Source organism: Schistocerca nitens, chromosome 1, assembly GCF_023898315.1.
Source record: "Schistocerca nitens isolate TAMUIC-IGC-003100 chromosome 1, iqSchNite1.1, whole genome shotgun sequence".
In the NCBI taxonomy this organism is placed as follows: Eukaryota; Metazoa; Arthropoda; class Insecta; order Orthoptera; family Acrididae; genus Schistocerca; species Schistocerca nitens.
Genome location: NC_064614.1, coordinates 500,227,841 through 500,253,708, shown reverse-complemented (window position 1 = coordinate 500,253,708; position 25,868 = coordinate 500,227,841). Strand labels below are relative to the sequence as shown.

Sequence of the window (25,868 nt, the reverse complement as noted above, 5' to 3'; positions counted from 1 at the left end):
AGTTTGGTGGTAAAAACTCTAATTGCACATTACATAGCCTTATGTTTCTGGAGTGCACAGGGCAACAATCCACTAAAAGGAGAATTTTTCTGTTGTGAGTACCCTTCTTGCATCCAGACAATGTAAGTGCTTCTCGAATAAAGCAGACTTTTTAAAACATTTAAAAAAGATTTGGCAATCACAAACAGTTCAATTTTTCAGAACCATGAGCATTCGTGCCTAACATTACTGTCAGGCGAACTTTGCTTTGATTACTTCCATGCCAATTTTTACCTTTACAGGCAAGCGTTTTATTTGGCGATACGCTGTAAAAGAGACCTGTTTCGTTAATATTGAAGATATCCTTTGGTTTATACTGTTTCAAAAGCTCTTGTAACCTGCCACTCTGCCTTTCCATAACAGATTTTATGTCCACACTGTTTTCTTCACCACTTACAATTTTATACACTACATTGTACCATTTCTTGAATCTATCTGTCCACCCGTTTGGTGCTGCGAAGTCCTCGATCCCAAGTATATTGGCAACTTTCAGCGCCTTTTTGCACATCACCACACCGTTTATTGTAATATTCTATGCACATGCTGCCTGAAATGTTCTTTGTAATTTCTTCCAGTTGTGCATATTTCAAATAGTTAGCATATTTCATGTTTTTGGAATTTGGCCCACTGTTGCTTACACTTCCCAAAATAGTCTCCATTTTTCACAATAGTGTTCAATGTAGATATGGATATTCCTAAACTCTGCGCTAATGCAACATGTGTTCCACAGTGAGCTTCAACTCTCTCCAGAATTTTGACTGTTTATTCCATAGAAAGGATTTTCCTATCTCTTTTGGCAGTACTGGCGTTTTCCATCTTAAAACTGCGACAGAAAATGACGACGTGAAAGAAACAACTAACCACAGACTTCGATCACTTCACATAAAGCCCGGTCCACACGCAACGATCTGTCTGCGCAGACATCGGTGCAGATGTCTGTACATGCAAAAGATCGCTGCAAATGTGGTGTGTTCACACGACACAAACCCCAATCTACTACTCGCCCGCCATCTGTCGGTGTAGAAAAGAAATATCAGTGGCAAGCGACTACGCTCCCCGTAAACGTCAAACATTAAATTCAGTTATTTTGAAATATAGAAATGGAGGAAGTTCTGTTGTGGTCTGTGTTCGCAACTTGTGTTGCAAAAAACATTCAGACCAACCGCAGGAAACAGAGAAAGCGGGCAAAATGGTGTAGACAGTGGCTGCTAAAGCGAAAGCAGTTTTCTCACGTAAATTTTCTGAGAGAGTTGCAGGACGAACCTAACGACTGGCGAAATTATTTGCGGATGGATGTCGAAACTTATAATTATCTCTTAAAGCTTGTAACCCTTCATATTATGAGGAAAAATACTTGTATGAGAAGGGCAATTTCTCCTCATGAACGGCTGGCGGTAACATTGACACTCCAATTTCATCTTCAATTGTACTCCTGCTTGGTCTTGGTGTTTCTTGATCACTAAGAAAGCCAAGCAGATCAAAATACCATAACGTTGGCTGGTATACTTGATCTACTCCTACACCATATCTAGATTTCTGAACTTTGGGTAACTCAATTAGAGCATTGTATGCTGCAATCTTTTTGTCTCGGTCACTATATTCTTTACTTTTAATCTTCCGCAAACATGGGTGGTTTCTATAAATTCAATGTATTCACTTACAAACTCTCGAGAGCACTGACGAGTATCAGCCAATTTAATGCCCTGTTCGCACAAATACAAACACTACACTGAGCAAACAGCTGTTTCGCGACAGATTTGCGGCGATCTCCTGTCCACACGCTCCAACTTGTCTGCGCAGATGTGGTTTGAACCCCCAGATTTGAGAGGTTTCGCTCAAACCTCCAACTCCAACTTCCAGGTTTGCACACACCTCAGGTTGGTGCAAATCTTCTGTCCACACGCAACGATCTGTCTGCACAGATGTGATGTGTGCAGACATTTGCGCAGACAGATCGTAACGTGTGGACGGGCCTTAAGGCTATGAAAGTGCTTTGCGGTACACACAAACTCTAGGCACTGCAGTTGTCGAGAGTAGCTGTTTCGACTGAAATCAACTCACTTTGGTTGTAGGAACAGGCTTGTCGCGTTGCCAACATTAGACACCCAACAACACTGGACAATGCGTATACAATCCATAAAGGAAACTACTGTATATTAACAAGTTACAAATACTGGAAAATGGGTATCCTCTGTATGTGATCATTATCACAGGGTGAAGTTAACGCTGAAATGACGCGGATGCAATAAAGTAAGGGTACTACTTATTGTAGCACACAGTACTGACAGATAAAGTTGGTGTCGACTCGAAACAAATTAATGTTCCTCAGAAGTTGCTCATTCTTCCGGTTTCTGTTGAAACAGTTACTCCCATTATTGACCACAGCAAGTTGTAGTGGGCAGCGGCAGGATACAAATCACGGTTTGTTCCGACTTAAGATTTGCTGAGTGGAACACCCGGGTGTCAAGAAAGTTAAACTTGTAACATATGTAAACATTACTTGAAGGCAAATAAAGTGCCTGTGTCATTTTATGTCAATCACGCCAGTCTTTTTTTTCCTCCTCAAACATTGTTTCATAAAATGTAAATCGCGGGAAAATTACTGTTATGTTAACGTAAAAACGGGTGTGAATTAACATTGTGAGCATAGGAAATTTGAAGGGAACGATAAAAAATGTCGTAAATGGTGGGAAAACGTTAATTCCGGGAACGTAAAAGCGGGGTTGTACTGTATATTGATAACAGGCCAAAATAAATCTACATCTCACTGCTATGAGAATAATGGAACAGGATCAGAGCCAACAGTTGAGTACATAAACTCATGTTATGCAGCTCCAAACAAATAAAAATAACGAAAAAAAGAATGACTTGTAAGTACAAGAAGGATATGTCAATAGGAGTACATTGATTGATGCTTCTTATATGAAGTTCCTGGGGTGCAGATTGATAATAAACTGAGGTGGCTTCAGCATTTGTATAAGTCAGCCAAAGAGCTCAGTTTTACTTGCTTTGCACTCAGAAATCTCTCTCACTGTCTTGACCTGCAGATGGCATTGCTAACATACTGTGCATACTTCCACTGAGTCTGTCCTGTGTCAGAATCTCTCTGCACATTGTAGCTAAGGCGAAAGAAGTGTTTAGTCTGCAGAAGTGTACAGGGACTGCAGTTTCTGATACTTACATATACTCCCTAATGGATTTTTGGTTGGTAACAAGAGTCAATTTATAACGTCAGTAATACACAACCACAACAGAAGGAGTAAAAATAATTTCCAATTGACTATGCATCTCTGCCTAGGGCTCAGAATGGAGTTTTATATTCTGGTGCGAAAGACTACCCATGTTGCCAGTAGACATAATGCAGAAAATTGAAAATCCCCAAAAACTTTTAAACAAAGTAAAAGAATACCTCATTAATCACTTAGGAATGTAAAATCATCACCACCTTAATATTTCTATTAGATAGGTCCCATCTTTGTCAGTATAGTGTATAGACAGCTGATAGTGGTCTATGTAAAGTTACACTTTGTTTAAAGTAATGGGTGAAGAAAGTGCCTATAGTTGAGATGGCAAGAGACGATTCCTGACTGCTCACAGTGCAGTCTTTCAACTGCAAAGTGCTAATGGTTGCAGAGAGAGAGTTTGTAGAGTTGTGACAACAGTGAGGTGTTGCCATAGAGACATTTGCAAAATTGTGTTATGTTTTTGGTTGACATAGATCTGTAAAGTTGTTGTGCCCAGCCCACGAAACTGTCAAGAATCAACTTACGCTGACTCGGCTATAGTTAGTATAGGCAGAAGTCTGGCGGCTTCTTTCAAAGTAGCTGTTTTTCTCTTAATATACATATTTAAAATTATTATATAAGTAATTTCCATAATTATCAGTTTGGGTAGATTAGCACTAGTTGCAATTTATTAGTGATTTACTTTACATAATTAACTGGTAGTGGTTGCTTGTCCCTACTAAGGTACAACTTGACTCGATCCACATCCCTGAAGGCATCTCCTCCATGCTGTGACTTTCAGAACGTTTTGGGATTTTCTTCAAAGATGTACAGCCTCAGTGTCAAAACATGTTTGCAAAATTGTTTTTGGTATACTGTTGTGTAGTTGTTTGCATTAAGATTCTTCCTTTCCTTAGTACACATTTCTTTGTACGTCATTGGTGGGGAAACTGCTGCCAGTATTGACAATTAGGGAAAAACAAGTTTTGAAGTTACTTCCACTGCATGGACAGATGAAAGTAAGGCTACGTAATTATATCTAATTAACATTCAGTCAAGAAACCAAATAAATTCTGCTGGGCTTACTCTGTAAGCTGCTTGTGTTTGGTATGTATCTGTCAGCTGATGGAGATGTTGGTTTCAATATAAATATGTTAGGTGTTGTCTATACCACCTCTGATCTAAGAACAGCAATCTAGCAGAGGAGAAAATGACACTCTGCTGAAATCCGAGCATATGGGAATTTGTAGCAACACAGGTTGCTTGTACAGTATCTGCAGTGGCAAAATGTTAAGGTCCTCTGCAAACTGTAACCTCAAATTTGAGGAACTTATTTATTTATTTATCGTATGATGTGTACATTGATTTACATTTATATACAATATTTTCAGGACTAAAATGTACAATCACAAGTTCGTACAATTTTACAGCTCTATATCTAGTTCTTCAATCCACTTGACTGCTTCATCCGATGTACGATGAATGTCCATTAAAGTTCCTCTGAAAGTACGATGAGGGCAGTCAGCAACAATGTGATGAATCGTCTGTGAGGGGGCACCACAGTCACAATTTGCAGAGCCAGCCCATCCCCATTTGTGCAGTAGATAGCCACATCTGCCTTGTCCAGTTCGAATGCGGTTAATGATCCTCCACTGACGCCTTGGAAGATCAAATCCTTGCGTCTGCTTGGAAGGGTCCTCGACTAGATGTTTATTGGCTACTGAAGACTGATCCCACTGGAGTTTCCATGAACTGTTAATGTTGAAAGCAGATCCTTCAAGGTCGAGTGCTGTGCGCCATGGTGGTTTCCTCGATTTCAAGCGTTGGTGTGTTCCTTGTACAATATCTTGATGGATGGGGAGCTGGGGGTTCTGCTGAATGTTTTTCCACGTCTTTAGGAGAGCTTCTGATCTTCTTAGGGCTGGAGGTGGGATATTGCTTAGAACCGGCAGCCACAGCGTGTTTGTGCTCCGAATACATCCTGTGATTAATCGCATTGCCTGATTGAGTTGCACGTCTATCTTCTTAGTGTGAACACTGTTGATCCAGGTTGGGCAGCAATATTCAGCAACAGAATATGACAGAGCTAATGCTGTAGATCTCAGGACTTTTTTTTTTTTTATATACTGATGTTTGTGTTTCATGATACCACATGCAATACATATGATTCAGTTCCTCAACTGGAGGAGTTGAGGAACTGAATCATATGTATTGCATGTGGTATCATGAAACACAAACATCAGTATACAAAAAAATTTTAAGTGCACCCAGTTTTACAATAAGGGAGCAGCCCATCATTTACGAGGCATTTACTCTCTATTTTCAGTGGTGACTTCAAGACTGCAAAACAGCTATTGGATGTTTATTTCTTTGTAGCTGCTCCTCTAGGGTTTTGAAAGGAGCGCCTTATGTGTTGATCAGGATCACTGTACCTCCCAAGTATTGTAATTATTTTAATTCTTTGTTGTATATTTTACAGCAGTTTTTATGCACCTACTGTTTTAATCACCTTGCTGTTTTATTAGTAACATTCACTATAAGCTGTTATTGGTTTGTTCTTGCATATCTTAATTATCTGGGAATGTAAGCATTAATGTGTGGACACTAAGGACCATGCTGAGTGCTGTCGTGCGAGAACAGACAGGAATTGTAAGTGCTTCGTAATTGTATACTCGTACTATAGCCACAGTGAAAAATGGATACAGAGTAGTTATTGTTACTCTGCACTCTTTAAGAATATGTTCTAATTTATTTTCAGAGTAGTGATCGCAAGATGATAGATTCCCTTTGTGAGAGAGCATTCTGCAAAGTACTGGATCTGTTACATGTGGATACAATAATTGCAGTTGGGAAGTATGCTGAGAAGAGTGCTGCTTCTGTGACAAAAGCAAATGGATTGAACCACATAAAGGTGCATTACTAACTAAATAATGTATAGATAAATTAGGAAACCAAATCAGTTTAAGAATTCATTTCATCTTGATCTTATAGCAAATTAAAACACTACAAAAACAGTTAGATGTATAAGAAAATGTTAACTTTTCACTGCTGACACTATCTATCAACAATTTAAAGTATAATATGGATGTCACACATCCCCCACAATCTCTTGAGCTAATTGTTTTGCATTAACACCATTTCATGAATTGGAACTAACCAGGGAAACTCCCCTCTCCCCTGATTTGATGGTCAAATGATCCAGTGGGTCAAAAACTGAACACAGATCAAGCATGAAAACAGGAAAAAAGTGTACTGAACTGTGAAAAAAGATGCAAAATTGAAACAGCAAACGGTCCCAGCTTGGTTGTGTGGTCATGGTGTTAGACTGTCAAGTGGGAGATCCATGTTCAACTCTTCCTCGTATCCCATATTTATTATTATTATTATTATTATTATTATTTTTGTTCACAAGTTTATGATCCGTCAGTCCGGTCATTAACATGTCTGTTCTCCTTCTGTAGTCTTGGCAATTGTCGTACCACACATTGGTTGTAGACTGTCAGTCATATGGTAAGAATATATTACCATTGCAGGTAAATGTGATTAAGTGAGAACAGGTGAGATGCTTCATAGATCTCTCACAGAAATGAAAGCAACAAACAAACGGGTGTGAACTATGTTACAACAAAGGAATTCAAGAGTCAAAACTACCGAAACAGAATGCAAGAATCATAACAAGTGGTGCTTGTGTAGAACAAATAGAAGGTACGTATGTCTGGAGGTCCCTTCGTTAAACTTTGCTGTTGTAAACGGACTATACACCGTGGTACAGACACAAATTTGGATACAGTGAATGGACACATTAATGATGATGATGTGTGTGTCTGGGGGGAGGGGGGGGGGGGAAGAAAATGGGGCTAGGGAGGTCTGAACATGGATCTCCCCCTTTGCAGTCAAACATCGTAACCACATAATCACAACACCATGGCAATTGAAAATGGCCGATGTTCCACATCTTGATGTTGGTCTCTTCACTGTTTCTATTTTTCTTCTTTTTCCGTAGTTCAGTACACCTTCTTCCTGTTTTCACATCTGATCTGTGTTTAGTTTTTGACTGGTTATCTATTAGGCCATCTTGCCACTAAATCTGAAGGAGGTGCGATGGGGAGTTTCCCTTGTAAGTAGTCTGGCAATACATGTAAAAGGAGATTTAAGACTGTTTCCATTCAGTGGTGAATTCACCTGTCACTAATGTTTATCCTGCAGAATTCTTGTGGTGTGCCGAACTCTTGAGTTATTTGTGTAATAAACTTTTTCTCCTTACTACCATCATTTCTAGATGTGGTATTCAGACAGTGGCATAATGGCATTGCTGAAAGGTTATGGTTTAATAACAGTTATTTGCTTGACTGAAGGAGTGGGAATCAACAAGATACAGTATAACCCCACTTTTACGTTCTCAGTATTAACGTTTTCCCACCGTTGACAACATTTTTTATTGCTCTTGTCAAGTTTCTTATGTCCACAATGTTAATTCACACCCAATTTTGCGTCAACATATTTATGTCTGCTTGTGAGATGTCTGCTTGTGTCTGTATATGTGTGGATGGATATGTGTGTGTGTGCGGGTGTATACCCGTCCTTTTTTCCCCCTAAGGTAAGTCTTTCCGCTCCCGGGATTGGAATGACTCCTTACCCTCTCCCCTAAAACCCACATCCTTTCGTCTTTCCCTCTCCTTCCCTCTTTCCTGATGAGGCAACAGTTCGTTGCGAAAGCTTGAATTTTGTGTGTGTGTTTGTGTTTGTTTGTCTGTCTATCGACCTGCCAGCGCTTTCGTTCGGTAAGTCACATCATCTTTGTTTTTAGATTATATTTATAATTTTACCATGATTTATGCTTTATGAAAAAATGGTCATGGAAAAAATGACATCGGCATGATATTGGCCATCAAGTAGTGTTTACGGACATTACATGGTTAAGTTTCTTTACACCAAGTTGCTCTACTTACCGGATTTTAACCGATAAATGTGTAAAAGTTGGAACAATTCGTGCTGTATCTCTTTTAGTATTTGTTCGTTAGATTTTCTTTCAGTCTAGGATGTATTTATGCCTCATCTCCATATCAACATTTCTGTTGCTTCTAATTTTTTACTTTTCTTGTTTTTCCCAAAATCCACCCATCATAGCATAGCTTAAAATGCTCTAATTATAGATCCTGAATAATTTATTTCTTGCTTCTACATGAAAGTGAATGTTTGTTAATAAATTGCTCTTATTTCTCGTTTAAGAATCTAATTGAGGTGGCCCCATGGATTCTTGACTGGGTTTAAATTTGAGGAGTTTGGTGACCAGGGGAGTACAGTAAACACATCCTGGTGCTCTTTGAACCATGCGCATACACTGCGAACTGTGTGACATGTTGCTGTGTCCTGCTGGTAGTTGCTATCATGCCAAGGAAAAACAATCTGCATAAAGAGGTGAACACAGCCCCCAAGGATAGCTGCATACTTGTGTTGAGCCATTGTGCCTTCCAGAATTAAGAGATCATCCAGGGAATCCTATTAAAATATTTCCCAGACCATAATACTTCCTCCTCCAACCTGGACCCTTCTGATGATTGTTGCAGGTTGTTTGCTTTTAGAAGTTTCATGCTTAACATGCATAATTCATCTGAAAAGGCCATCTATCACCACTCAGTGGATATCCAGCTGTGGTGTTAGTGTGCAAATTCCAGCCTTTGTCACCGATGAACAGCAGTCGGCATGGGTGCATGAACCAGGCACTTGCTGCAGAGGCCCATACACAGTAATTTTTGCTGAACAGTCAGTGAGGAGACACTGTTTGACAATGCCTTGGTTCATCTGGGTGGTCAGTTGCTCAATGGTTGCCCTTCTGTTCACTCATACGTATCTCTGCAGCTGTCTTTCACCTATCTCATGTATGGCCCATGGTGTGCCACAGTTGCCTCGGCACCAGTTTTGGATAGTGCCATTTTGCTGTGCCCAGTATATTTTAACCACAGCAGCACACGAATGATTTACAAACTTAGCCATTTCAGAAATGCTTCCACCTTTGGCCAGGAATCAAATGATCCTGCCCTTTTGGATACTGGAGCAGTCACTCCATTTCTGCATTGCGACAATGACTGCACTGTTTTTTGCATCCCAGGATGTGCTTTATATACCCTCCACTGCTAATGCTGCCACCTGCCACCTGTGAGTGGTTGTTACACATTGACACTGAAGACAGGCAGTGGTCATATTAATGTGAGTGGACAGTGTATTTCGTATGTTAATGTTTGTTCATCCTGGTTTGTGCAATTTATCCATCATGATTATTCTAGTCTTGTTTGTGTTTATTTTCAAATTTTAGTTGTCCAAGGCACATGACGAAATTTTGAACATGTAGTTAAAGTCCTTTTCAGAATCTGCTAAAACTGGAAATTAAATGCAATGTATTTTTTCACTAATAATTGTGATCATTTATGTGCCATTATTCATCATTTGTATTGCTGTTTTTATAAATGAATATGGAGAGAGAAGACAAGATACCTCACTTTATGCTAGCCTCTCATTCAATGCTGTTGTTATCTGTGCTCTAATTTTTATATAGAATGAGAATCAATCTTTTATCCCTCCAGTCTATTCCAGTTTTATTCATTTTTCCTAACAGTTTCTTCCAGTATACTGTGCAGCACTTGTTTTCCTCTTCGTCTTAATTCTTCTTTCTAAAATCATTTCGATGCCATCCCTGGTTCATTTTCCTTTCCAAATTCGTTGTTTCCTAAATATTGGTTAATCTTTCACAGTTTCTTAACAATATTTAGAATAATTTTTGAAGCATAGTGTAAAAATGCTAAGGTTCTACAATTTAGGCAGTCATTGGCTTTTTAAATTAATTCCATTGGTAGTATCCCATCTTTGACAGCACATGCCCACAAATCTGTACAGTTGTTCTGTTGCCTTATCCCCAGTGTTATTTAACAACTCAGCAGGTCTGTTATCTGTTTGTCACTTTGTTGCTGTTCAAGTTGTTTAAAGCATTGTTGAATTTTGCCCTGATTGTTGTCCTATGAATTCATTTTCCACTTCTTCCATTGTGCTTACTTAATCTAATCATCTCTGAAATCTTATCCATCATATACGTTGGGACATCAAAAGGTAAGTTACACATGCCTCACCATGATGAGAGCATTAGGCAACAAGAGTGGCATATTGTCAGAAAAGAATACATATTTCAGGTTTCCTGCAGACAGTTTTCCTGTAGTACAGATAACAGCTGCATTGCAATGTGGGAGTGAAATGGCGTGGCAACTGGAGACACAACCCAAAGCTAAAGTATGTGGGACAGTACAAATCTTGTGAGCAAAATGCCTAAATGAAGCTTAAATTCTACATCTCCATCTACATATGTACACCACAAGTCACCACATGGTGCATGGCAGAGGGTACCTTGTACCACGACTTGTAATTTATTTTCCTGTTTCACTCACAAATATAGGGGGAAAAAACAGTGGTCTATATGCCTCTATACAATCCATAATTTTTATTATCTTATCTTTGTGGTCTTTATGCAGAATGTACATTGGCAGTGATAGAATTGTTCCGCAGTCAACTTCAAATGCTGGTTCTCTAAATGTTCTCTATAGTGTTTTGTGAAAAGATTGTCATCTTCCCTCCAGGATTCTCATTTTAGTTCCCAAAGCATCTCTGCAATACATGCATTCTAATGTACTGATGACTTAAAGTGTGAGTGTGGGTGTGGGTTATACTGATTATTTCCCCAATCACATTCCACTTCTTTACGAGATGACTTACTTGGAATTTTGCAGCCTCTCTTCTTTACAGGAAGTCGGCTGCTGGAAAATCTCTTGACTTCTTCTCCATCGAATAGAGCTAGGTACAGGAACTTTTAAGCCTCTTTGTACTTATAAAATGAGTCATAATTCACACTTTCAACATACATGTGCAACTTTCTGTAAGTACCTCGTACCGGCAAACATTAGAAACAAAATGATTTACCAGATTATTCTATTAACTTTTAAAAACTGTTAGATTTAATTGTATTATTATGTACTGCATAAACTGTGTAGTCCCCCCAGGGGGTCTACAATCTTTTGTGGATACGTGCGTAGCGAGCACGGGACCCCGAGCTAATGTGGCCTTCCTTCCTTTCCGGGCTGCATACCTTCCCTTTCCGCAGCCTTCCCCATCCCCCATCTTCGCCCCCCCCCCCCCTCACCTCCGCCTCTTTCCTTCCCTTTCTCACCCTCTGGGAGTATGTTTTGTGCCTACGTCCGGAGACGGACGCTCGAAACTGTACCAAATTCTTTGCTTTCTCCGCTTGCAGGTCTTCGTCCTTCCCTTGTCCTTCTCTTTTGCTTACCTCTTCTCTTTGCCCTATTCTCCGCTGCGGCGTTTGAGACCTCTCTCCTTTCCTTTCCCTTTCTCTTTTTTCCTTCCTGTGCGTGTCTGAAGGCCGACCCACACATTTCCATGCGTAGCCGGTGACTGGGTAATGCCGCCCCGGGTAGACAGGTAGGACACGTACGTACCCCCTGGTAATGGCCAGGCCCAGGGAAGGGTGATTACCCGAGCTGATACCTTCCGAAAGTTCCGATTGGTCCCTCCGTCCGTTTGTCGGGAGGTGTGACCTGAGGTGTGAACAATCACCTAAGGCGGGAGTGCCCTCAGAGAGGGCCCCCACAAGGAAGGAGCGCGCCATCGGAGACGCCGGTAATCATGGGGGATACTTTCGCAATGGTTCCCTTATCTACCTATTATGTCAGCTCACAAGCGTAAGTTCAATGAGTCTCAGCCACAGACAGTTCTTCCATCGTTGCCACAGTTCCTTGTTGTTTCTCGGTCTGACGAAGGTCGCGACTTCTCCACGGTCAACCCTTTCATTATTCAGAAAGGTGTCGACGCAATTGCAGGTCCTGTAAAGTCTTGTTCCAGATTACGAAATGGCACCTTGTTGTTAGAAACAGTCAGTGCCCTCCAGGCACAAAAATTGCTGCGTACTTCACTGCTACACACCTTCCCTGTCCGGGTGGAACCGCACCGTACTTTAAATTCATCACGCGGGGTCGTTTATACACGCTCCCTCGACGGATTGTCTGACGAGGAAATTCAACACTACCTGTCTGACCAGGGCGTAACGGCTGTTCATAGAGTCATGAAAAGGGTTGACACGAACATCATTCCAACCCGTACTGTCTTCTTGACATTTGACAAATTTCAACTCCCATCGAAAATCAAAGCAGGCTATGAGATAATTTCCGTTCGCCCTTACATCCCAAACCCTACGCGTTGCTATCGGTGTCAACGGTTCAATCACACCAGCCAGTCCTGTTTCAATCCGGCCAAATGTGTTACGTGTGGCAAGGATGCCCATGAGGGTGCTTGTCCACCTCCATCCCCTCGTTGCATCTGTATGGGTGACCACACTGCTTCCTCTCGAGATTGCCCCATTTTTAAAGACAAAAAGCTCATTCAGGAAATCAGAGTGAAGGAAAAGGTGTCGACCTTTGCTGCTCGAAAATTATTCGCCAGTCGACAGCCCACTGTGCCTCAGACAGGAAAATACAGCACTGTCCTTGCCTCATCTCGGCCAACAAAGGAGGCGGACACGCAGACTTGTGACCTTACCTTTAGTGCCACGGTCGTCAGATCGGCCAGCGCAAAGATCGCCCGTTCAACCTCCCCACTTTCGCCTGCCCATTCTATGGCTCACCCTTCATCGGGTTCTGCTAAATCTCGAGCCCAAAAGTCAGACACCAAGACTTCGAAAAAAGAGCATACTCGTGAAGATTTTTTATGTACCCCAACTTCACAACCATTGGTTCCTCCTTCATCTAAACATCATGTTTCCAAGAAGGCTAGTAAGAAACCCAGTTCATCTCCTTCTCCACCAAGGCGTGTCTCATCTACAGCACCACCTGGCCGTAATCGCCCTCGGCCGTCTTCTGTGTCGCCGAGGCGCACTGCTGGCGGCCAATCAACCGTCCGATCGCTGGTGGCTGGAGCTGCTCCTGAACAACCTATGGATCAGGATCTTCTGCCTTCGGCTGAATGCCATTCCATGCTGTTGGTTGCAAGCTCTGAGCAGTCGCTGAGTTGACGGCAACCTTGGTCACATTCTTCCATTTTCTGTTCACCCTATGTCCATTATCCACTGGAATATCCGCAGCCTTCGAGCCAATCGGGATCAATTGTTGATCCTCTTACGATCCTACTCGCCGGTCATCTTCTGTGTTCAGGAAACAAAGCTGCGTCCCCATGACCGCTTTGTTCTCCCCCATTTTCCGTCCGTCCGATTTGATCTCCCCTCTGTTGAAGGCACTCCAGCACATGGAGGACTCATGATTCTTCTCCATGATACTCTCCATTATCACCCAATCCCCTTAAATACTTCCTTCCAAGCTGTCGCTGTCAGTCTTTCCCTTTCTGGATATACCTTTTCTCTTTGTACTGTATACATTCCATGGTCCACACCAATGGCACGAGCTGATCTCCTTCATCTTCTTGGTCAGCTTCCACCCCCCTATTTGCTGGTTGGGGACTTCAATGCCCACCACCCGCTTTGGGGATCTCCACATCCTTGTCCGCGTGGGTCACTATTGCTAGACGTCTTCCACCAAGTGGATCTAGTTTGCCTCAACACTGGGGACCCTACGTTTTTGTCTGCCTCCACGACAATTTCTCTCATTTGGACCTTTTGGTCGGTACTGTTCCGCTAGCTCGGCGCTTCGAATGGTTTGCCCTTGATGATACACACTCGAGTGACCACTTTCCATGTGTCCTTAGACTACAGCCTCAACAGCCATATATGCACCCGCGACGCTGGAAGTTTGGCGAAGCCGATTGGACACTTTTTTCGTCTCTAGCGACATTCGATGACCGTCACTTTCCTGGCGTCGACGATGAGGTCACACATATTACAGATGTTATTCTTACAGCTGCGGAACGTTCAATACCATGCACCTCCGCATTGCCCCGCGCCCCCCAGTTACTTGGTCGAACGCGGCATGCCGTGACGCAATACGTGAGCGGCGACGTGCTCTTCGCGTTTTCCGCCACCATCCTACTTTGGACAACTGTATCCGCAATAAGCAGTTCTGAGCGCGATGCCGTCGCGTCATCCGCGATAGCAAGAAGGAAAGCTGGAAATTCTTTACTAGCTCATTTAACACCTTCACTCCCTCCTCGGAAGTTTGGAGTCGGATTTGACGGTTCTCAGGCAGCCTAGTTTCTCCCCGGTCTCCGGGCTCACTGTCGCGCATGATACATTAGTGGACCCCGTCGCAATTTCTAACTCATTGGGTCAACACTTCGCTGAGATTTCGAGCTCTTCAAATTACCCGCCAGCGTTTCTCCCGAAGAAACGTGCAGCGGAAGTGTGACCTCTTGCTTTCTCCTCTCAAAATCGCGAAAGCTACAATACTGTTTTCTCCATGCGGGAACTCCAACATGCACACACTTCTTCTCGCTCCTCCGCCCCAGGACCGGATGGTATCCACATCCAAATGTTGCTGCATTTATCATACCATAGTCTGCGTTACCTCCTTCACCTTTATAATCGAATTTGGACCGATAGTACTTTTCCCAGACGATGGCGGGAAGCTATCGTCGTTCCTGTTCCAAAACCTGGAAAGGACAAACATCTCCCCTCTAGCTATCGCCCCATTTCTCTCACGAGTAGTGTATGTAAGGTTTTGGAGTGTATGGTGAATTGCCGTTTAGCTTGGTGGCTGGAGTTCCGCAGTCTTTTAACACCTGCCCAATGCGGTTTCCGAAAGCATCTTTCTGCAGTTGACCATCTTGTTGCTCTCTCCACTTATATCATGAACAATTTTCTCTGGAAATGCCAAACAGTAGCAATATTTTTTGATCTGGAGAGAGCATACGATACCTGTTGGAGGACAGGCATCCTCCGCACACTGTTCTCTTGGGGGCTTTCGAGGTCGGCTGCCCCTTTTTCTTCACGAATTTATGGCAGAGAGCACATTTAGAGTGCGAGTGAACACCACTTTCTCCCATACTTTCTCCCAAGAAAACGGGGTACCCCAGGGCTCCGTGCTGAGTGTCCTACTGTTTGCCGTTGCCATAAATCCGATTATGGATTGTCTCCTTCCTGATGTCTTGGGCTCCCTCTTTGTGGACAATTTTGCGATCTACTACAGCTCTCAACAGACCAGCCTTCTTGAATGACGTCTTCAAGGATGTCTCGATCGCCTCCACTCTTGGAGCATCGAAACCGGCTTCCGTTTTTCTCCCAGTAAGACCGTTTGTGTTAATTTTTGGCGACATAAGGAGTTTCTTCCACCCTCCTTACATCTAGGACCTGTCAACCTTCCGTTTTCGGACGTCGCTAAATTCTTGGGTCTTATGTTTGACAGAAAACTGTGCTGGTCCTCTCACGTTTCCTATCTTTCGGCTCGCTGTCTGCGATCCCTCAACACCCTCCGTGTCCTGAATGGTACCTCCTGGGGAGCAGACCGAGTGGTCCTTCTCCGCCTCTATCGTGCCTTAGTGCGCTCGAAATTGGACTATGGAAGCATAGTTTACTCCTCTGCTCGGCCGTCTATTCTTCGGCATCTCGACTCTATCCACCACCGTGGATTACGTTTAGTGTCTGGAGCTTTTTACACCAGCCCTGTGGAAAGCCTCTATGCTGAGACTGCTGAACCTCCGCTGTCCAATCGGTGAGCTGTCCTTCTGAGTCGTTATGCTAGCCATCTGTCCTCCATGCCTGCTAATCCGGCCCGTGACATTTTTTTCAACGCCTCCTTGGATGTAAGGTATGCAGGCCGCCCTTCCTCCCTACTACCATCGGGAGTCCGCTTCCGTCAACTGCTCCATTCTCTTTCCTTCCGCTTTCCTAAAACCTTCTTGACAACTTGGGGCACAGCACCGCCTTGGCTCCATCCCCGGATCTGCCTGCTCCGTGACCTTTGTCAATTCCCCAAGGATGGTACCCCTTCACTTGTTTATCGTCGGGCATTTGCTGCTCTATGTGCACAAATGACGGACGCCACATTTATTTACACTGATGGCTCGAAAACATCGTTAGGTGTAGGGACTGCCTCTATTGTTGGTGTCACCCCAAATCGATTTTGGCTTCCCGACCAGTGTTTGGTTTATACTGTGGAGCTTTACGCTGTTCTCCAGGCTGTCCACTACATCCGCCGCCATCAGAGGATACAGTATGTTATCTGTTCAGATTCTCTCAGCTCTCTCCTCAGTCTCCAAGCTCTGTACCCTGTCCACCCTCTGGTACACCGGATTCAGGACTGCCTGCGCTTGCTCCATTTGTGGGGCGTCTCTGTGGCGTTCCTCTGGCTCCCAGGACACGTTGGTATCTGTGGCAATGAGGCAGCCGATATAGTGGCCAAGGCTGCAGTCTCTCTTCTTCAGCCAGCTATTCGATCGATTCCCTTCGCCGATCTACGGAGCGTTTTATGTCGTCGTGTTGGTCTTTTATGGCACGCACATTGGTCGACACTTCCCCATAATAAATTGCGGGACGTGAAAGCTGTTCCCTGTGCTTGGACCTCTTCCCCCGAACGCGTCGTCGGGAGGAGGTAATTTTAACTAGACTCCGGATAGGGCACTGTCTTTTTAGCCATCGACATCTTTTAAGCGGCGATCCTCCCCCACTCTGTCACCACTGCTCTCAGCTGTGGACGGTAAGACACCTTTTAATTGAGTGCCCCTATTTTACTCCATTACGCGCCCGTCTACAGCTGTCGCCTGATATATCGTCCATTTTAGCAGATGACACGCGCTCGGCTGATCGCGTTCTCGAGTTCATTAGTGCCAGTGCGATGATGTCAGTCATTTGAAGCTCATTTTGGGGACAACCAACCCCTTTCTGTAGTGGATTTTTAAGCTTTCCTTCTGCTTTTAGTTTCTCCAATTTTTTGAGTTTCGTTCCCATTGCTGCCGGTTTCCATTTTTGTATTTTACTGTTTCCTAAGTCACGGACCGGGCGCTAATGACCATAGCAGTTTTGCGCCCTAAAAAACCAAAACAAAAAAGAAAAAAAAAGAAGAAAAAAAACTGTGTACAACTAATATTTACTGCTACACATTGTACTACAGTGCATTGTATATACTTTATCTTGTATCAAATTGACAAAACTAAGTCAGTGTTGGGAGTTGTGTGACGTTCCAGCTGAATTCTTTCACAGCTAATCTGCAAGTTTCTTGTGGCTGCCTTGTTTTTTAAATACTACGCGTATGTCTGTTTTTTGACTGGTTGTTGTTTCAACTGATTTTTCTTTTAACAGGCAGGAAGAGAATCAAGGCTTTCCACAGCTTCCACTCATTGCTTTCAAAATTGCTTCACTGATCTATTACAGCACATCATCCACATACATGAAATTTTAAGTTTCTTCAAAATCTGACACTTAAGGTGAATACACTTTGGAGACTCAATTATGTGTCTTCCTCAACTGCTCCTCTGTCCTTTGCACTGTATGAGTAATCTTAAATTGTTAAGGTGATTCTTAACAATTTACATGGAATTAAAATCCTTTGTGAACTTGCAGACCTTCCTGCAAAAAAGATGGTGATATGTGGTATCATAAAAGGGTAGTTTGTTAATTATTGCATGTTCTGTGTATTGTAATAGCACTTCTCATTATGATGGGAAAAAGTCAGTAATGAATCAGTCTTCATCAGGCTTCCTCATCAGCCTCATTAGTGGTCTCTCTCCAGCATTTTGTAAAGAAGGTGAAACACAGAGATTAGTCTGTAGTTCTTCAGATCATTTGTGACTCTGCCTGGGTTTGCGCAAGTGTGACCTTAATTTTCTTTGACAGGTCAAGCATTCTTCAGAACTGGCACAGTTGTTCAACTGTAGAAATCAATTCACAGCAACAGGGCTGAAATTCGAATTTACTACATTCTTAGATAATTGAGGTCAGCTGGTTTGCTCACCTTAAACTTACTCAAAGAAGGCTCCATTTCTACAGTGAAATAGTGACACAAGTAATTCTTTCCTTGGATACTTTAAACACCAAGTGCCGACCAGCTTCCTTTGCCGTATGGCATCATTTGTGTGCATATGAGGTTACACTGCTGCTCTTCTAGTTATTGTCAGCTTTCTATACATTGGAGCTGCTACTTCTCATTCAAGCAGCTCTTCAGTTAGCTTTACAGGGCTGATTGAGGGCACCCTATACTGGATTTCCCACTGAGGAAACAGACCTGGCAGTGCCAGGAATTGAATACGGGTTCTTTACATGGCTGTCAGACGTGACTGCTCAGTACAGAGGCCAGAGGCAGACATCTTGGGTACATTGCCTGAAAAAATGTGCTCTTCTGTCATGATGGCCACAGTTGGCTTTCCACTTGACGGGAATTGGAGCAGCTTGTTTGCCTTTGTGACTTTTTGTTCACATAGTATGTGCATTTGTTGTATTTGCTTAAGGAATAAATTAAACCACAGGAAGCTTTGTTGCAGACTAGTAGGCTGAGCTGCATTAGCACAGATAAACAGGTTTTTTTTTTTTTTTTACACAAGCAGCTTCCAGGAGCTAAGCCATATCACCTGTCACTTGAGGTGTGGTGGGTGAGGAAGGAACCAGGTATCAATTCTACAGTAAAATCAGTTACATATTTTAATAAGCTTTTCTGGACAAACAGTTATAGTAAATTATGAGAACTGACAGAAAGACATAATTCAAGATTAATAAACGTAAACATGGTCCGTAGTAGGCTGTAATGCGATGTCTATTTAATAGTGTGATTAGCTAATTTTTACTAATTGTCATTGTCAAACACATTTCTAACATGTGTATTCCATGTCATTTTTAAATGACTCTTAATTACACGTAAACTTTAGCCATATTCCATCATTTTACAAAAGGATCCACACTAAGTGATGCCTTTTAAGATCAAATTCTGAACTTTGCTCTTTGTACAACAACGTGGAGTTACCTTTCATAAAATGATGGAATATGGCTACTTTTTACTTGTAATTAACAGTGATTTGAAAATGACATGAAATACAGATGTTACAAATGTTCTTGACAATGATGCTTAGTCAAAATTAGATAGTCGTATGATTAAAGAAACATCGCATTACAGCCTATTATGGAGCATGTTTACATTTGTTAAGCATCTGGAAGCTGTTGATTCCCCAAAATTTTAATTCAAAATTGTTACAGTACGTTAAAAATGCAGTAGCTTGCTGATTTATACAACAGCTGACTATCGAATTTTTGTTTGGAGGCCAAATACTTCCAGAAGTATATGAGATTGCAGTTGCCTAACTGCAGATCATTAGAGCATATTTTGAGTTAAGTCAGCACTCAGATCGAGTTCAGGACATATTCCCGTGCCATACCTCAAGATTTTGCTGCAACTGATTTATTGATAATATGTATAGCAGCACAGGAAACATACAGTGTTCTTTGTGCTTTTCCTTAATTCATTAGTGAGTGATACTCACTGCACAAGGGCAAGCCATCTGTTTCTGTCATGATTTACAATTAACACATCCATATGCAGGAGTGAAGAGAGAAGGTGATAAGCAGGAAGAAGGCTGTCGAATGCTGGCTCAGAGGTGACATGTGATATCGACATGGAGCACCCTGTCTTTCATACAGGTACTGTGGTGCCAGAAGCAGTGTCTATGGGTGTATGCTGTTGCTGCAGTTTGGGACAGCTGAATGGTGAATTCCCACACTTTTATTTGTTAGAATGTGAATTTGTTTGGAAAGGGTCATTTTTGAGACATTTTAATGAACTTTGCTTGCTGACCACATGTGCTCATATCCTGTTGTGTCATAAGTTTTAACACCTACTTCTTAGCATAGGAAATGGAAGAAAGATTATTTTGTGCAACATGAAGTTTGTAGCACTCTTCCAGTGAGGTTGCCATTTCGGTGATACAAGTGATTTCTGCAGCATATGGGAATGGATAACCAAGAGCACTAACTTATTGAAGCCTTCATATTCTTAATGAACTACTGCAACTACTGTTCTTGTTAAACACAGTAGAAAACTTAACCCAGTTTGCCTTCTTAAAATTGTATCATTTTGAAAGGTCCCATCAGTGGTTTTACTGTCAGTTAGAACATACACACAACAGGTCAATGCCATTGTTCATTACTGGATGAATACTGATTTTGTGCACTGTTTCACTTTACAGTCACTCACAAACAGCAGATGTAGGTTATAAGGATATTGCTATCCTTTAATGGCATTGCAAGCTAGAATTTTACTGGCATGGGTAAGTTCATGAGTTTCGGTTTAAGTTGTTTTTGAAAGCCCATGACCTCACACAATGAATAACTAAAATAACCAAAAGCAACTGACTCTAATTCCACACAGAGTGTAGATAAGCAAGAAATTGCTTGTCCTGTCACATTCCATTGGTAGTACATCTTGATAGATATTTCTATTTAATTGCAAAATATGCCATCTTTTATCTGTCTGTCTGCTCCCTAGTAAGCACACTTTTTCTTATCTTCATTTGGTAGTAGTTTCATTTTTGAGATATAATATATGCCATGGAGAAAAGAACAGCAATTGATCACAAAATCTGTCATTTTATTACAGCAGAAGCAGACTTCAACTATTACATAGTCAACTTCAGTGCATATAACAACAGGTGACATTAGTTCAAAGTGTCACATAGTTCATGTTAGACCCCTATAAACTCTACACCACCAGTGCTGTTTACTAAGTGACACTTTGAACTAATGCCGCCTGTTATATGCACTGAAGATGATTATGTAATAGTTGAAATCTAGATCTGCTGTTATAAAAACAATGTATTTCACAATCGATTGCTGTATGTTTCTCCATTGTCTATTTTCAGTGATTGCTACATACAACAGGCTCACATGGATTTCAATCTGATGTAATATGTGTTATTAGGTTGTGAATTTCATAGTGACTGTTTTGGTTGTGTTTCATATTTTTCATAAGAAAAACCTAACTGTTGCTGCCATCCTAGAAACATAAAGGCCTCTTGTGAGCGTTTTGTTTTCTAACAAGCTATTATACCCTTCTGTCTCGCAAAAATGGAAATCCACTGCAGAGGAAACACAAATTGGGCTATTGAATGGAAGGTCAAAGTCATTAGTCACCTATGATTGTGTACCTAAATTTGGCACAGTAGTGAAATTGATTTAAATTGGTAACTTAGATACATCTAAAAGAAAAATTCACATGTATCAGCTTCTCGTGCAACAAGAGTATACATAAAGAACATTTTGCATCCCCAACACCTTCAATTTCTTAAAGGAAATATCTCCAGCCATAATCTAGTACTACACAATACTTTCCTTAGAGGAATTATTCTAATGTTCTCTTATTGAGAAAACTAGGACACTGTTGGCCTGAAATAATGTTATCGGTATGAATTAAATGACAACCTGTTAGTTATGAAATCGCAAGTAATGTTTGTGCCTAAATTTTTCTCTCATCTTAGTCCAGTCAAAAAAAAAAACTGCTACTTAATTTAATATTTGGATCTCAGTTGGACAAAATTTATCATAAGACCATAAATGGAACTTACTAGTTAGCATGCATTCATACACTTTCATTAAATACTGATGTTGCATTTTAACCTCATTACCATCATCTGTCATTTACATCCTTATTTTTAATGAGTGTCTCATACAGAATTGAAACTACAGTACATTTGCCTTTGCATTTGTGTTTTAGTTTTGGAGGGTGGGGTATGCTATTAGTGTAGTTAAATATGAAACAATTACTGCCAGGTGATGTGTAATAATATATACTGTACCAATACTTACTGCAAATTAACACATGCTGTATTTAACCATCCTCACAAACTGAATGATGGTTTCCTTCATGATCATCTATTTGTGTTCCAGATTGTTACTATTCTACATCCCAGCCCACGGAATTTCAATTCAAAAAACTGGGAAGAAGAAACTAAAGCACTATTACAGAAAAATGATTTAATGAAATTTTTTTGTGATACTTGAAATATATTATGCAGAACAACATTGTTAATGACATTCCAGTTGAGAGCAAATGTTCTATAATGCAAATACTGAATATTCCAAGACTTTGCATCATTGCTCAATTGATATAGGGTGTGGCATGAAAGTGAGCCCCTTATGTCAACAATAATGTTTCAGTAGTGTAGCTGACAGCAATTGCTGTTTGTCACTCATAGATAAACCACTTGCAAAGGCAGTTCACAGACATGGAGCTCAGTGTGGTACAATTGTGAGTATATTTCACAGAGTTAACTATACCACAACACTTGTATTAGAATAATCAGTATTTCAGTTTTTGTGAAGCATAATCTTGTACCATTGTAACATGTAGTAAGAATGTTGGTGACACTGTTTGAAGAACAGGAAATTACTTGGAGCAAAAACTAGCAAGTAAGACATAATGTCGTGCACAGGAAGCAATAAAAGATTCAGACCATTCTATTAAATTACTATCATCAGCTATGTTGATCACCAGGCATACTATGCATTGGATCTTATGGTTTAATTTAAGGTTACTACCATAGAGTGTGCAGCAGTAAATTGGATCGGACAGTGAATTTACATGCAGAATTAATGGCTAAAATGAAAGGCAACATAGCATTTATATATGTACAGTGAATGAATGATGACATTCACTTTTAGCAGTGGTCATTTGCTGCATGACTGTGTCTTTTCCAATGGAAGGAAAATTTCTGTGACCTGAATGAAAGTTCATTGTACAGCCAGTGGCAGTGTAGTTTGCAGCAGTTGCTTTTGGAGATGAGTAATGGTTAAGCAATAAATCAAAATACACCCACATAAAACACATTCATCACACTTGAACTCCATCTTACAGGATGGTGATCCATAAACGATATGCCAGTTTCACTTGAAGCCATGCGTGATACTGCACCATACCAAGATATTGCAGTAGTTTGTGGCTTACAATGCTTTGTGGCCTCCAAGTTTAACAGATGTGGCAACATGTGATTTGTTCCTCTGCAGGTATCTTTAACCAAATGTGCACATAAATTGTCCCCACATTGTTGTTGTGCTGGGGACCATCATTTGTATTTTAATTATCAAAACACCTGGCAGTGTGCAGGTATTTATTTATAACTATGCATCCATATGGTGTCTGGTTTGTGTTTAATGTTTGACATATGTCATGAACTACGTTCTATACAATGATACATAATTTTCTGGGTACATTTAGCAGCATATGTGGATACTGCCTGCAAAATGTGTTGTAAATGGAGTTTGTGGAAACAAAGTAATAAATTTAAATGTCATGCATCTCACTGTTTATGATGTCCTGTCTCCTGAACTATGAGTCATACAATGATATCATATTGTACATACATCTTGCGGCATATGTGAATACAGTCTGTGAAATGAAATGTTTTGCAAATAGAGTTAGTAGAAATGAAGTAACAGAATTAAATGTCATGCATGATGTGGCAGTATTTCACACATCTCATTGTTTATGATGTCATATCTCCTGAGCTGTGTGTTGTACAATTATATAATTTTGCAGTTACATAAAGTATAATACATTCATACTTTCTGCAAAATGTGTTGTGAATACAGTTCGTAGTAAACAAGTAATAAATTATGTCATGTCTCATGCGGTACTTTTACTGCATGAATTACAGAAAAGTAGTAAGTGATAATTTTTTTTTCCTTTCTTCATTTTGTAGGGGTTGTCAGCAAGAACAAATTCTGTGAAGGTTTGAAATTATGTGTAAAGTTTGTTGCAAGCCACTTGATGTTCTAATTCTCAAATACTGGATGAATAAAGCCTGTGAATGGCTCCGTTTCTTTCTCAATCCCACCCCACCCCACCCCTTTGATGGGTAAGTGATTCTTACCCCCACAGCGATTGTTGTCAGACAGTAAGCTATTTGAATTTCATTGAAATCAGTCCATTGGCTTAGGAGGAGATATGAAACACACACACACACACACACACACACACTCTGCTTGATTTGTGTTTAAAAAAATGCTTTGACCTTCCAGGGAGTATTTTTGAAATTTAGACTTCTTAACATGTTATTTTAACACTTTTCTGAGCATTCTAAAAGTGTGAATACAAAATTTGTTGTACATTGCTTCAACTGTAGCAGAATCTCTATTTTACCACATCTCAAAATCTGCGTTCAGATTTTTTTTCATCAGAGGTACCAGTACAGTGTCCTAACATCACAAATCAAGCACTGAAAAACTCACACACACACACACACACACACACACACACACACACACACACACACACACACACACACGCATATTTGTTATGTGTAAGGATGTCTGGATTAGAAAAACAACATTAACAAAACATAAAAAAGCAATGCTATCGGCTGGTTGAGATTTGATAGAGGACCGTTTCCACCAAATGTTGAGACATTTTGTGTTGAAGTGGTGGCCATTTGAAGAAAATCATTTTTGAAATTTAAAGAAAGACGTGGTAGATAAATGTTTTTTCAATGGTAATGTGTAGTAAGGTGAAATAAATCTTATTTGCTTTTAAAAATTGATTAATTACATTTGTTACTTTTTAAGGTTCTTCTTCTTATTCATCTTCTTCTGTAGTGGTCAATCCAAGGATTGGTTTGCAACAGCTACAATGGCAGCTTGTCTCCATTCTGTGCATCTTTCAGCTTTTCTCTTCATTTCTTTATAGGTGTTACATCCCACATCTTTCACGATTTGATCCATGTACCTCAGTCGTGGTCTTCCTCTTGGTCTTTTTCACTCGACACATCCCTCTATGTTTGTGTTCAGGAGTCCTTTATGTCTTAATAGATGGCCTGTAAATTGCACTCTTCTTTTAACAATGAAACTCCAGAAGCTTCTCTTCTCGCCTGCTCTTTCCAGAACCACTTCGTTTGTGACCTAGTCGATGCATTTTATTTTGAGCATGCGTCTATAGCACCACATTTCAAAATAATTTAGCTTCTGGTCTTCCTCTGTCCCAAGGGTCCATGTTTCACACCCATAGCATGCCACACTCCACACACATGATTTCAAAAATCTTTTCCTGATTTCAAGGCTGATGCTCTTAGATGTTTAGATGTTTTTCTTCTTGTTAAAAGCAGCCTTTGCTTGAGCAATTCTACTTCTCACCTCTACCTTGCTCCTTCCATCCCTGGTAATATTACTGCCCAGATAAGTAAATTTATCAACTTGTTCAAGCAGTTAATTGCCTACATGAACTTGGACTTTGACTTGATCTTTTTTGTCGCATGCCATTACTTTTGTTTTTGCTTTATTAATTCTCATATTATATTCTTCCCCCATAACTTTATCCATTCTATTCAGTAGGACTACAAGGTATGTAGGGAAAAAGGTAGTAGTCCACACAGGGCTTATTTCTAACTCATCTAGCATTTCCTTCTATACAAAGGATGCCCCCAAACTGTAAGAGCAAAATTCTACAGACCTTACAGGACACAAAAATGACAATTTTGAAAATAGGAACCAGTGATCAGAAATTAATACGAGCGATTCAAGTGAGGCACAGGTTGCAAATGGCTTATGATTTGTTTTGTAGCAGAGAACTTCCTGTCACATCATAGTTGCTGGTGTTATGTTGAAATGCAATGCAAAATTATCTATGGCATGCCCATCATAAAGTTTACCACTGTTTCCAGTTCATGACTGACTGGCAGAGATGGAGTGTTACTCATTACATG

The 25,868-nt window shown here is 40.9% G+C and overlaps 1 protein-coding gene across 5 annotated transcripts in view; it reads left to right on the top strand.

Annotated features, from left to right (window-relative positions):
* The window catches only part of LOC126252868 (single-strand selective monofunctional uracil DNA glycosylase), a 64,959-nt gene extending 41,125 nt beyond the window's left edge, over nt 1–23,834 (top strand). Inside the window, exons 3-4 of one of the 5 annotated variants that reach the window (XM_049953826.1) lie at nt 6,022–6,174; nt 22,063–23,833. In XM_049953826.1, the coding sequence (XP_049809783.1) occupies nt 6,022–6,174; nt 22,063–22,176 (267 nt within the window). In that variant the 3' untranslated portion in view covers nt 22,177–23,833. Of the gene's footprint in view, nt 1–6,021; nt 6,175–6,724; nt 6,984–22,062 lie in introns of those variants that run through there. The other 4 variants (XM_049953843.1, XM_049953835.1, XM_049953853.1 and 1 more) reach the window with 4 other exon arrangements.
* Nucleotides 23,835–25,868: the final 2,034 nt, after the last annotated feature.